At 41.7% G+C, this 14067-nt stretch overlaps 1 protein-coding gene across 5 annotated transcripts in view; it reads left to right on the top strand.

Annotated features, from left to right (window-relative positions):
• Positions 1-13462, top strand: part of rnf123 (ring finger protein 123) — an 89720-nt gene extending 76258 nt beyond the window's left edge. For 4 of the 5 annotated variants that reach the window (XM_027001882.3, XM_027001883.3, XM_035520576.2 and 1 more), the window contains exons 38-39: positions 9982-10067; positions 10965-13462. In XM_027001882.3, coding sequence (XP_026857683.2) covers positions 9982-10067; positions 10965-11064 — 186 coding nt within the window. In that variant the 3' untranslated portion in view covers positions 11065-13462. Of the gene's footprint in view, positions 1-9981; positions 10068-10964 lie in introns of those variants that run through there. The other variant, XM_081705032.1, reaches the window with a different exon arrangement.
• The last annotated feature ends 605 nt before the right edge of the window (positions 13463-14067 follow it).

The raw sequence follows: 14067 nt of genomic DNA on the forward strand, positions 1-14067 counted from the left end.
GTGCATGTTGTGTAATGTCGACATTGCTGGCCAACAAACAAGCAGAAATAAATCTTTTAAAATGAAAAGTAACACTGGTAAACACTGATTTTGTTTCCTTCAAAAAAAGCTTTTTTTGCATGCTGAAATTCTGTCACCTATAGTTTGTATATGTTATGTTGGAAACTGAAGAGAAGTCTTCCAACTGCAAATCTTATACATTGTACATTTTAGAAGTATATTTGCACACATTTTTAGTGTAATAACAGCCTTATTTATGAATGAGTAATAATGTGGGTTTTTTGTTTTTAATTTTTTTAAAAACACAATTAAAAACGTGCTAGAACCAATCTAGAAACAGATTAAAATTCAGTGTAAAACATACTCTAAAGTTCCACCTATTTTAGTTTGGGAACAAACACAAAAAAAAAGTTCAAACTTTGTTGCCCAATGTAATCTACAGCAATATTGGTTTGGTAAATGAACTAGCACACACTTATTTCAAAGCTTAGATGTTTATTTGATAACAGGAACTGAATAGTGATACATAAACAGTAAATCAAATATGAGAACATTTTAGCTATGAGAGCACAGGCATACATAAATATCAGGACCAACATCAAAACAGTACGATCAAATAGAACAACTTTCAAATAAAACAATAACCAGTAGCCTTAGCATTGGAAAGAAGCTAAAGTTAGCCCAACTTTAACATTACAGTGAAATGCTCTATGGAATGATACTGTAATCATTAGCTACCATGTTTTTTTTTTTGTTTTTTTTTCGAAAATCAAATTTGAAAATGCATCAAACAGGGGTAATTAGCCACGGCTCAAGCAGAAATGTGGCTAACCCGGCAACGGTTTTGAATCCTTTCAGGTCCTGTAGCTCTTTCCATCTCTGACAAGCCATTCGGATGTTTATCCTTGTTTTTATCTCGGGCTTGGTCTAATTCTTTCTGTTTAGCATGCTTTTCTTCATTTGTCATCTTCTGTTTACTTGTTGTGTGAGCTGTTAGGAATGGGCAGTTTTTCCTTGATGGTGGTTGTTTATGTACCAGTGCTTTTGCAAAGTTCCTAAAGCCGCTCACTGCTTGCGCTCGAGTGAAAGCATGCACGTGCAGAAGCAGAAACGACACTCCATCACACAATATTCAAGCTTGATTTGAGAAAATAGCAGTTTTCCAGTGATTTGATTCAGTCATTGGCAGTCATATCTCATTTGCATTTCCGAGGGAAAGGTGTTGGGTTAATGCCACAAAAAGCCAGTTACTGACATTCAGTGCAGCTCCATGCAGTAAAAACATGCTAAAATGACAGATGGATTCTCAACACATTTAGGCCTAGTAGTGCTATTTTCTCTTGAACAGCCACTCACCATATCAGTGAGATTTTAGGGAGCACAGTCATTGTGGTACTATCTCTACTTTTTGATGGATGAATTCTGCCCGGTCAAACTGCTTAGAATTGTGGGCATAATAACATTTATCAGTTTGACCGAAGGTCACTTGCAAGCTACTTGGACAGTATATGGCATATACAAACACTTTGCACTGGTTATAAAAGTGAACATTTAAATGTATAGGCATATAGAAAACTAAATGAAAAATGCACCTATACCAGTGATTTTAGATGTGGAGTATGCAGTCAAATGATATATGCAGACAAGTTATTGCAACGTCCTCATTTTTATGCCAATTGCCTATAGCTTGACCAAAAGCAAATTTCTCGTCAGGTGTGCACATGTAAGCCTATATGCAAGGCTGTACATGTGTTTGCGCATGCTTGTGCACATGTGCACATTTGTGTGGGTGTCATCGTGCCGTGATCATATGGTATCCATCAGTTCTATTGCTGTATGCTCATATATTTGCAATTAAATGCAGAGCTATTGGTATATGCACTTATACAAAGACATAAGGGTCAAAAGTCATTTAATCTTTAACAGGAAATTAATCTGCATACTTCATAAGTTTGTTCATATAAAGATATTTGACACATATTGTTAAATTGTAAATTAGATGAACACCCTTTCTGAAAATCAATTTTTCAAATTAAAAATATACTGAACAATTTTTTAATCGAGCAAGTGGTGTATATCTGCACATCTGGGTATATTTCTGACAGTTATTTTAACTCCAAGGAAAATTGCTGTTTGATGACTTTGGATTGAGGAGTCGCAATTTGAAGAAGTTCTTTGAACTAATGCACTGCTGGAAACCCTAGCACAATTACCTGGCTTTTTGTTCCCTGTGATTCTTGCCTTGAACTGAGCTGCAATTATCTCCTCTACGACAAATGTGCGCTCTCCTATTAAGTGCCAGCAGACTTGAAAGAGAGCCGAGATTGACATTTTGCTTTTGAGTGCCCCTGAAAGGCTGTGTTTTCAGTTGAAGATAGAAGCCTGGCTGTTATTTAACAGGTTGATAGAAGGCCATGTATTCTGTTTGGAGTGGCTTTCAAGGTGCTCACTGAAACCTTCTTCACTGGGAAATGCTCATGGCTGTCTGCTGTGTTTGTATTGTGCAGATAGCTGTTTCATTGGCTGTTGAAAACTTTATTGCCTGGTGAAAATGTTATTACTGAAATTGTATTACATGCTGAAATGTTGGGCTGTAAGTTAAAGCATCTCATCCAGATCAACATATCTGATCAGTTTTTCAGAAAATTGGTGTTCTGTTTAATCATTCAATTTTGTTTAAATGCAAGTTCAGTTTATAGCATCTTTCTTTACCTGTATCCATGCAATTCTGAGAATTTTCATTTTATATATATATAATATACACGTGTGTGTGTGTGTGTGTGTGTATTTTTTATTTTTATTTATGTATTTTTTTCCAGAGAATTGGCATACCAGCATTCAGCGTACTCACACGAAGGGTTTGATGTAGTGATGTAGGCATCATAAATAATTCACCTGTTTTTGTGGTGCACGGCAGAATATTTTCATTTTAGATCTGATCTCGTTTATTACCAAATTCAATCATTAGGATGACATCCTTCTAATACATGATGGCCTACGGTGATGCAAACCCCCTGTAAATGATCCTGTAAATTACATCCAGAAGTGGCTTTGTGTGGCCTGAAAGACTCGTGTTTCTTTTCCTCTGGGTTTTGTATGCATTTGGAAGATCACTTTTGTGTTTTTACCACAGCCGTGTTCTTTGGGAAGCAACCCCCAGCCAAGTTCTGCTCCCCAAGCTGTCAGGGCCCCTTCCCGGAGCTGCTCTCGCCTCCAACATGCTCTTAAATGCCACTCTGCCCACATCAATAACCATCATGGGCAAAGGTCATTTTTCAGAAGTGAAGCTAAAGTCTGTGTTGATTTGAGTGCCAGTGTCCCCCTGCAGGAGCAAAGGCATTCGGCCTCGCCTGTAAAGGACTCGGCTGCCACACAGGAAACAGCATTTGGGCTGGTGAAGCTTTGTGCCTTAAATCACAGTTGGTGGAAAATGGGATGAGAGACCTTAAATTGGTTTCAGAAAGGAGCTTAAGCCGTGATAGTGATCTGGGAGGGTAATCATAAATGCACGAATTAAAAGAAGAGGAAGAGCTCCTTCCCAAATAGACGAATAGGCAGTAGAACATCAGTAGAATATAACGCATTGTACGATTGCTGTTTTCCTGTGTCCATGTGTAGGCCAACTTTTTTTTTTCTAACCAGGTCTGCAATTTTGTTTAACCCCTCATTTCTCTTAGAAGCAAGCACTAAATGAAAAATAATGTATTTTCGAGAAAGAGCAGATTATCATTCCAATATTCAAGTGCCCATAAAAGAAGAGTGATCCTGCCATTCTTGACTGTAAGCAGAAAATGACCAATTCTGATCCAGAGCAGGTCTTCTTAACTCTAGTCCTGGTGACCTGATGCTTTGCCCAGTTTCATTAATTTCCCATTCTTGAATTCTTAAAACTGTGCAGCTTAGTATGTCCTCCGTACTGGAGTTCTCAAGGATCCCAAGAATTTCATGACACATCATTACATTAGCATTTAGGGTAAAAAGAAAGACCCTAATAAAACTCTTTCTCTTAAATTGTGAATCAAGTTCCACTTCAAAGAGAATAGAACTTGATCTGAAAGCTTCAAACTGTGCAACTTCAAAGTGAATTTGCATTTCAGTCTTTCTTGGGAAAACCCAAACTTAGGTTTTAGAAAAAATACATTTTGTATTTTGCTCTACATGTCTTCACAGAATCTGTTGGTGTGCCAGCCAGAAAGTCCCACACTCTGTTCTCCTTTCTGTGCACTTCTGGTCCAAGCCAGGACTGGAGATTGAATGCTAACACCACCTTATTTGCTTCAGGCACAGTTATTCCATTCCTGGAATCTGGGTGTCACAGCTCAGGACAAATCAACTGTCATTATACTTCCTCATAGCTGTTCAGAGCCACTGTTCTCTGTACAGTGAAATGCCTTTCGTTCAGGTCACTTATGGTGCAACTATGAAGTGAACTTAGTAAGAAACCTCTGCAAGAAAGCATAAACATGACAAAAGTGATAAAATAGTAAGTGATAAACTTTGCACAAGTAGTTAAATAAACAGAAGAATTCTGCATGTGGAGAGCAGTCCAGTGTGCCGTGTGAGGGGAGCTACAGTGAAACTAGAAGTTGCAGTATGTCATGCGAGTCACAGGGAAGGTTGACATCTCTGATGCAGTCTGGTGGTTCATGACAGGTGCTCTGATGTAGTGTAGTGGTTCATGACAGGTGCTCTGAAGTAGTGTGGTGGTTCATGACAGGTGCTCTGAAGTAGTGTGGTGGTTCATGACAGGTGCTCTGAAGTAGTGTAGTGGTTCATGACAGGTGCTCTGAAGTAGTGTGGTGGTTCATGACAGGTGCTCTGAAGTAGTGTAGTGGTTCATGACAGGTGCTCTGAAGCAGTGTAGTGGTTCATGACAGGTGCTCTGAAGCAGTGTGGTGGTTCATGACAGGTGCTCTGAAGTAGTGTGGTGGTTCATGACAGGTGCTCTGAAGTAGTGTGGTGGTTCATGACAGGTGCTCTGAAGTAGTCTGGTGGTTCATCACCAGGTGCTTTCGTGTCACTCATCAAGCATCAGGGGTTACAAGCAGCAGGTTTGTTTTTCCCACAATTCTCTTGTTTCATATTCTGTATCCTGTTGCTATTACCCAATCCTATAATGCATTATTTTAAATTTCATGTAAAAAAATAGTGCTCCGTTCTTTTTTGCTGGCTCTGATTTAGTATTATTGATTTGTGTAATATTGAAAGGGCAGGAGGAAGAATGTTTAGAAATATATACAGTATAGTCTGTAAGTTGTAGTACAGTGCTGTTTCGGCTCTTTAAACCAGTTTGAAATGAAACAGTATCTCTGAGGATAAAGTCTAGACTTAGTTTTAATTTAAGGACATATACATCTGTACTGATGTGCTATGCTGAACCATTTAGGACAAACTGGACAAATTATCAGATTACTTATGACAAGTTCACGCTACATGAATTTAACCCATATTTTCCACTTGCCTACAGGAGTTTGCCAGGAAAATGTCCTGGTCAGATGCAATTCAGTGTTCGCTTAGGCCTTGAAAATCACCTCTTGATCTCTATATATTTATTGTTCAAAGATGCCACCTGAATGGCTCACCGATCGCTCATAAACAGCTGATATACAGTGGACTCCCAATTTATTGCTCGCAGACTCCTGATAAAATATCTAGCAGGCTAAATATCTGGACCGGTCAGCACATCCAGATCCTCCAGTGCGAAAAGTCTTGGGACCCAGTTATAACTGGCAGTGTGTGCAGTATGGAGCTACAGCCAATGAGAGCACAAGATACGGAGTTAGGGGGAAACCCCAGGTAGGAGTTGTATAACAATAACAAGCATGTCTACAAGAAGTTTGTTTCCTCCTCTTGTGTATATGACATATTGTCTATGATTCTCCATTTTGACTCTTTGATAAAGATGTAAATATATTGTTGGGGAAAACAGCAACCTGGATAGCTTGCTTCTTGCTGACATCCTTTTTTGTAAGAAAAAAAAAACCTGTCTCATGTATGGTATCACACAATTCCCTGTGTTTCTTAATTTCATGACAAAATGTCATTTGAAGATCAGACAGACTCGTAGGATGGTGAAAGATCATGTAATGTGTGACCCTCTGTCGCGGATCAGTCATGTAGTGTGCAAGAAAAACGACTTCAAGATTCCCGATTACAAGACAGCAAGCTGTGTAGTGTGAACAGTACAGCGCTCTGACGACTTTGAAAGTCATTCAGTGTGCCCATGGGATTCGTTGCAATCCGGTGAGGGTTACGGTGACCATGACTGCCTTGTATGCTTCTTATGTATGTATTTAATATGGATATGCTTGTGTGATATGAGCTGAAGTTGTGATGAACCTCTCAATGCTTTGTGTAGTCTTAGTGCGTGCCTGTCATTACTTTCACTGAGGTAATTTAACATGCATTAAAAGATGAGATGTTGCAATTCAGTTATGTATCAGGGTGTGTCATGATTCCAAATCGTTTTGTTTTTTTTATCCTCGCTAATGGAATCATTTCAGCTGCAATAGGTGCCTTTCTGTCAAGAATAAGCATCACAGGATTGAAGAGTGCCTTCCATTCTGCTCTATTTTCTGGACCTTTACCTCTGATGTAATTCTGTTACATTATGGAAAATGGTGGTACATGAAGGAAGAGGTTAGGATAAAGAGGAATTAGAAAAAATATATTATCCACCATTCCTATATTGTATATCATTATCCATGTGCCAGAAATGGAATTTACTTTCTAGACAAAGCCACTGTTTCTAGTCTTAAGGGAATGGCACAGTTTCTTTTTAGTTGTACAGCTATAGTTGTGTCACACCCCACAAGTCTTCAATGATTCAGAAATGACCAAGACAGTCTGGCTTATCATAGTTCAGCAAAGCACATCCACACTTCTTGAAGCTTGATCTCAGCATGAACTGAAGGAGAACAGGGCAAAACAAACACAAACAAAAAAAGCGAAACTAAAGAAATAAAAAAAGCTTTCGGACTTGTCCTTCAGCTGCTGTCATTTATTTTTGGCCGCTGAGTCCCCCATAGGATGAGCGATCTTCTGACTCCAGTGATTCGTCAGCTCTTTGTTGCCAGCGCCGGTCAGCCTCGTTCTTCACCGGTACCGCTCCAGCTCTGTCTCTCTCCTTTCACATTTCCCTTAACTACCACTCTCAGTGACACACATTCATTTGCTTCGCTCAACCCCTATCACTTGCTATCACTCTGCTTAGCAGCCAGTGGTTTTTTTTTTTTTTTTTTTTTTTTTTTTTTTTTTTTTTTTTTTTTTTTTTATATATTAGGCTTTGCTTGATGGAGTCTCAGCAACCAGCACTTGGTGTCCTCTGGAGCACTGGCAGCCAAGATTGACACTTGGTGTACATAGTTTCTTAAGGCAAGGAATGATTTCAGAGTGTGGTTTCTGAGGGCAATCACCAATTTCTTTTGGATGGATTACATTTTTAAAATATATTTTGGCTCCAGTGGTTCAGTAGTAAGATTGAAAGAAAGTATGGGTTTGTCTTCTTTCCATTTAGAGAAAACACCTTTGTGTTCTAGTCATTATTCATTCATTCTTGGCAGATTTGCTGGCAGCGTTCATTTGTGTTCCTCTAATGCTCTGTGCCTATGTCCAGCATGCTAACAAACACACATTACTTGTAATACAAACTATTAGTAAGACAAATCTATTATTCAGTTTAGTCTTCAACCAGTGACCATTCCCACATGCATTTTTATTAAAATTACATTACAGACGTGTTTGCCCCAAAACTGCACAAGGTCACAGTATGCTGTTTCAGTTGTAACTGGAATAAGTGATCCTGTCCTCCGTTACCTGACACAGGATCTGTGTTTGGGCGCATCCAGGAAATAAGTGAAGAGAGACAGAACTTTGGGAGAGCGAAGACAATTGTGAAAGGTTTGTGTTTCCTAACCCAGACCCCAAACAGAAACCCAATCAGCCTCTCTGGAAGCCATCTGACTTTGAGACTGGAAAGGACACATGAATGAAGAGGCGGTACAGGAAGAACTTCAGAAAAAAGTTATGAAACTGATAGCCTTGCTGACTTTGGCAGTAGTATATATCATGATGCTGAAGTGACTGAAGTGAGCAATTGTCTTGGTGCTGAGGCACACAGTCTTACTGAAGCCTTGTATTATTCGCTAAATGCAGTTGTTAATCAGTTTGGCAGAGACATAATGGGGACAGAGGCAGTGAGCTCCAGTAAACTCTATCTCCCTTATGTTTAGTTTTGTTTCGTATACAACAGGCCTGCCAACTTTTTTTGACAATCTCTTTCACAGACATGTTGAAAAGGTTTTCAGAATCCTAGGATTTAGGAGGATCTGTAGAGGGTAGATTTCAGCAGTCATTATTTCTGAGCTAGCTTTTAGGAATGAATCTGGTTCAAGTTGAAACAAAGCAGGGGAATATGGTTGGCTAGACACTGTTTGCACAAAATCAGATTTTGAGATCATATTGCATCCCAAGCCTTGTGAATTCCATTTCTACTTAATTGTAATGTCCGATGCACCAGATGAGCAGAGACGCTCTTGTGGTGATCAGGCTCTTTTAGCACATCCGTCACCCTGAACCACCCACTTCATCCCCTCTGATCATCTCACCACACCATCACAATGAGATTATAGCTCATCTCCGTGTAGTTGATGCCAAGCTTCACCTCCACAGAGACGGGCCTGCTCTGAAATGGTGTAGGTTAAGGCTTTTTCTCCAGTGATGGAGGGCTAAAAGATGGATTCAAATGCTTTTTCCCAGATGTGGTTGGAACTCGTGTGCACCTCAAACCACCACTGATGTTCCTGCTCGGGAAACCTAACCCTCCCAGCATGGGAGACCTGTGGAGCACAGGTAACAGCAGCATGTGCTAACTGAGCACTGCCAGTGATGTTCCTACACTTGGACTGCTGTTAATGGACATTAACCACAATCTCTGGTCACTCCTCGCCATGAAAAGAGCACTTGCTTCGCCGTCACCGGCGAATGATGGCTTGCGGTGCCCCAGTCCTGCCCTGGCTTGTTATTCCACGGAGAACCATGTGGAAATCCCCAGAAGCTGCTGTTAGGAGAGAGAAAGCCTCTCCTTCCTGCCATAGTGCAGCTTTTAGATCAGGTCTCTCCTGGAGAATAAGAGCACATTTACCTGCTTCAGTCAACAGTAACTGACCCGACCCTCTGTTCTACCTTACATCATCCAGTGAGTTGCTATTAATTCGGCAAATATTCCAGCTCTTAATGTTGCATTGCCTGCCTGACAGGCTAGCACTCAAAAGCTGTAACTTGTGCTTGCTGCTGCACACACGAGCATATAAATGCGTGTTCGCTCCAGCACTGCCGCGCCTCTCCACAGCACGCGTTTTGGTCCAGCGGCGTTGTTGAAGGCAGGGCCCACGTCTGGGGTAGCTGAGTTATTGCTCGACGAGTTTCCGCCTGCAGCATTTTGCACGGGTGGCACGTACTTACTTATTTCATATGAGTGTACATTGAAGGTGTCACATCTTTTGATCTGTGTGCACGTGCGCGCGCGTGTGTGTATTTGTGTGCTTCTGTGCGTGCTGCGTAAATGCAGATGGTGTAAATTGATTTCCTGTTCCTGTTTCTTTTTATTGCCTTCATTTTACAGAATGGCTATTGATGGCTTAGAATTGCTCATAGGGTGTTTTTTTTTTTGTTGTTTGTTTTTACTCAAGCGGCACCTGAGAAAGCAGCATGCCCTTATTGCGTTCTGTGTACATTGTAACGTGCAAGCCTTGTGTAGTCACATTGTCAAATAATGCAGATAATGTATTCCTGATGATGACTTTCAATCTGAAGAGGGCAAGATTTTAATGGGATGCCTGTAATTTAGCAAAATGAACCCTGTGTATATGTTGTGATAATCTTTTTTGCAGGCTAGAGCAGTGAAACATGCTTGTGTGTGTGTGTGCGTGTGTGTACTCCTTCTGCCTCCACCAATCCGTGTTCTTTTCCCTTCCACTGCAGCCTACCAGTGAGGATGACCTTTGCCCCATCTGCTATGCACACTCCATATCAGCCGTCTTCAAGCCCTGCTCCCACAAGTCCTGCAAGTGAGTTATCACCTGCTGGCAGCCTCACGCCAGCGTCTCCGCTCTTCCACACTGCCTCGCCTGCCCCTCTCATCGATCCTGACTAAACACCGTCCATTTAGGAGATTATCCCCAAGCCGCCTCATGTCTCTTTTGCTGTTGCGTAGCGTTATTGCTTTATTACTTAAAAGCTGACAACTTTAAAGAAAGAAAAGGTTCCTTCAGTTTGGTAATGTGTTTTTAGGATAATGTCCATGCAGTTCAGTGTTTAATTTCTATTTTAGATACATTTTTCCATAGTGCGATTAATATTTAAGATAATATGGGATGTTTATATGTGTTTTTGCAGCATTGCATGTAAACTTTTGAAGGCTTAATGCTGTGACGCCATTGGTTTAGGCTTTTGTTGAGTCAGAGGGCCAAGTATAGCATTGCAGAACAGACAGATCCCACAGTTGAGCCTGACCACATCGACTGCTGCACCATCATGCTGCACCATACACTCCCCAGAGACACAGTGAACTTGGTGCTCCTCTGTGATATCCCATTTTTAATCATCCTACTCAGGCAGTGAAGGGATCAAAACAGATTAAATCGTTTTGGCCTCTCATCAATTCGGTTGACACTTTATTATATTTGTATGGTAGCAGCTATGGTATATTTCATCATTCCCAGCTAGGTATGTCTCGTATAGCCTGCCAGGGCATGACTCAGCAAACCCTTAACGACTGGATATCTCTGACCTGCCTTCTCACTCTCTATCCCCCCCCTCCTCTATCCCCCCCTCTCTCTCTCTCTCTCTCGCTCTCTCTCTCCCCCCTCCCCCCTCCCCCCCCTCTCCCTCTCTCTCTCTCTCTCTCTCTCTCCCCCTCCCTCTCTCTCACCCTCCCACCCTCTCATTGCCTCTTTTATTTCCAGAGCATGCATCAATCAACATCTGATGAATAACAAGGACTGTTTCTTCTGCAAGGCCACCATCACTGGAGTGGAAGATTACAGCAAGCCTACTGGCTCTTAACATGCTCTTCAGGCACTCAAATACACACATCTGCACACACGCCTGCCTGCACGCACACGCCTTGGGGAAATGAAGCTCGACACATCATGCCCATCTCCAAAGACTGTACTCCTCTGTCTATACTTGCGTGCTGGCCCCGACATGTCCTCGAGCTCACGACCCTACGAGCCTACCACTGGTCACTTGAAGCATATTTCAACGCTCTCGGCTGCTGTGTTCCCCTCCAAGGCTCCGGCACGCCATAGCCAAGCCTGGCTGGCTGGCTGGTGGAGAAAAGGGGAGGAGGATGATGGGATGATCTGCCCCCCTCCCCCCTTTTTAAGATCTCTTCTCTCACTGGTACTTTTGGCCACCACACTTCAACTGTAGCCATAGGCCAATCATTCACCTTGATCTTGGGTGTCCCAAACATGCCAGTAGGGCTTGAAAATGTCACTTTAGCACTCACGCTCTGTATTGATACGTTTTTATATACAAAACCAACAGCCATATTTGACGTGGCAATATCTAGCAGTGCTGGTGAAGGTGTCTAGGACTAGGTTTGTGAATGCAAATGACAAAAGAACCTCGAGCTCCGAAGTGCAGCTACATCGAGCTGTCATGCATGACACTTATTCAATGTTAACAGTTCATTGCAGCTTTACTAATGCGTTATAAATCGTCCTGCAGTGTGAATGTCTTGATTGGATTGAATCAGATATGCATTTGGTTTGAGCAGAGCAATTTCAGGTTCTGATGAATAATATAACTCCATAATATTTTTACAAACACAATGCAAAGCGGAGCCTTGAGCAATACAGTATTCATGTTTTCTTTTCCTGCTTTTTCTCATTTGGGGTATGATTTTGGCTTGTCCAGATGTCACCTTATGCTGTTTTGCCTTTTTTATAGCTGTCTGTCATATGTCTGAATGTCAGACTGTGCCCAGTGTTTTTTTTTTTCAAGCCCGCGGCATAGGTGTGGTGCTTTTCTGCCAAGAATTACGTCCGCTGTGTGTCTTCTGATGTTATGCTGAAAACAGCTGTTTGACCCATTGTAAATCGCCCTTCCTTTACTAGCTTTTATTGCTGAACCTTTGAACAAATCCTGGGCTCTTGGGTGTGCCTATGCTGGAGTGTAGATTTAAACTTCACTCAGATCTCACTTCATCTATCCGTTTTCAGTATCTCTGAGCTTCATGCAAAAATACACAAACATATGCATCTACGTGATAGCGGATTTGGAACTGGCTAGCACTGCAGCTGCAGTTCACTTTCTCTGTGATCAAGCACTCTAAACATATCCATTGCCTTGCCACCGGTCCCTTTAAAGGTGAATCGGGCACTGCACTGAAGCAGAAACAAAGCTTTTCTGAATAAATGTATAGTCATCCAGCATATAGATGTATAGACATCCAGTTCAGATACACAGGTCTGGTGTGATACACCCTACTTCACATTCTACTGCATAGTGAATGTAAGGGAATGTGTGATGCCCCTGTATTGGAGTGGTTTTTTTTTGGGGGGGGGGGGGGCTTTTTTTGAACTGTTCAGTCTCCAAGCACTGATTAAATACATTTTTTATTAACCCTCTGAAGTCTCAGTTATTGCTGACAATATGAGCAACGTAATACTCCAGTAATTATTTCTCATTAGGTCACAGAAACATACCGAAACATTTGAAAGTTTCAGTAAGGGAGAACTTTTTCATTGTTATCCGAGTTTTATGGAATCATTATTGTTCCATGTAGTCTTGTTTACTGGAAAACGAACCTCAACTGAACGTTTTAATGCTTTTGCTCCTTTTTTCTGTGAGCTACAAACAATAAACATGTTATATATGATAATGGGTCATAACTAAGTCTTCAGAGGGTTAATTACTATTGCCATGTCATGTGACTTATGCGTTTAGGGTTCTACACAAGGACTGTTCATGTCTTATGGCTTTGGAAGACAGTGCACTTGACCATCCACTGCTTCCCAAACTCATCTGACATTAATTCTAAAATTAATTCACATGTTTATAAACTTTTTGACCTAGGTGCATGTTGACAACTGCTTTTCACATTTGGACTGTGCAAGTATCTCTGGAAGTAGAACCATCCTCTTAAGATTGGGGGATTGCAAGGTTTGAACTTGGGAACCCTATATTTAGCTCTTGGTAAAATTGTGTGATAGAGCGTGGGCATGGGCGTGGTCATGCAGTCTGCGGGTGCTACAACATTTAATTTATGAGTAAAAGGTTTCCCACTTTTAGGCACCAGCTACAGTCAGCCAAGGGAGTTTCAGTTTGTATAAGCAATACTTTATGGACTTTTGGTGTTATTTTGCTGTTTGACAATGGGCTTTGTTTTAATTTCTCCTTTATGAGAGTGCACATATATATCGACGGTGTAACGGCATTAAATTATTTATCCAAAGAGAGGCTCCTGTGGTTGCTTTGGTAAAAGTTGTTGGCAGGCTGCGGCTGGGTCATCTGAACAGGACAGGAGCGAGTGTGTGGAGAAATTTCCTCTCCCATCCATTAACTGACCAAAGATGACCACTGGCGAACCAGGGCACGCTGTTTACATCATGATATCATGTCTTCCGGTCTCTCCCCAACGGCGAGAGCCGCAACGATCCCGACAGGAACACCGTGTTTCTGAGAGCTGAATCTAACATCACTGAAAGCCACGGATGGGCTTTCCGCTGGGATGCACCGCACGTTAGCTAGCGAGCAGAATGCTCCGAATTAGCGCTAGATTTCACACAGGAGTCCCTGTGTGCTCTTTGAACTTGTTTATTTATTTATTTGTTTGTTTATTTATTTATTTATTTAATCATCCTCTGCACAGTTCCCTGGACTCCCTTTCTCCAGTTCCTTTCGCTGTGTAGGCTGGCAGGGCTTTCGGGGATGTGGGACTCCACAGTGCCGGCATTGCCTGGTACGGTGACAGGCTGTCCCACATTCCTCCAGGATTCATTTCTCACTTTCGCTGACACGCCGGAGCTGCGGAGCTCTGGGTTATGGAGGCCAACATGG

The sequence above is a fragment of the Electrophorus electricus genome, chromosome 22, assembly GCF_041902795.1.
Source record: "Electrophorus electricus isolate QZ-2024a chromosome 22, ASM4190279v1, whole genome shotgun sequence".
NCBI lineage: Eukaryota > Metazoa > Chordata > Actinopteri > Gymnotiformes > Gymnotidae > Electrophorus > Electrophorus electricus.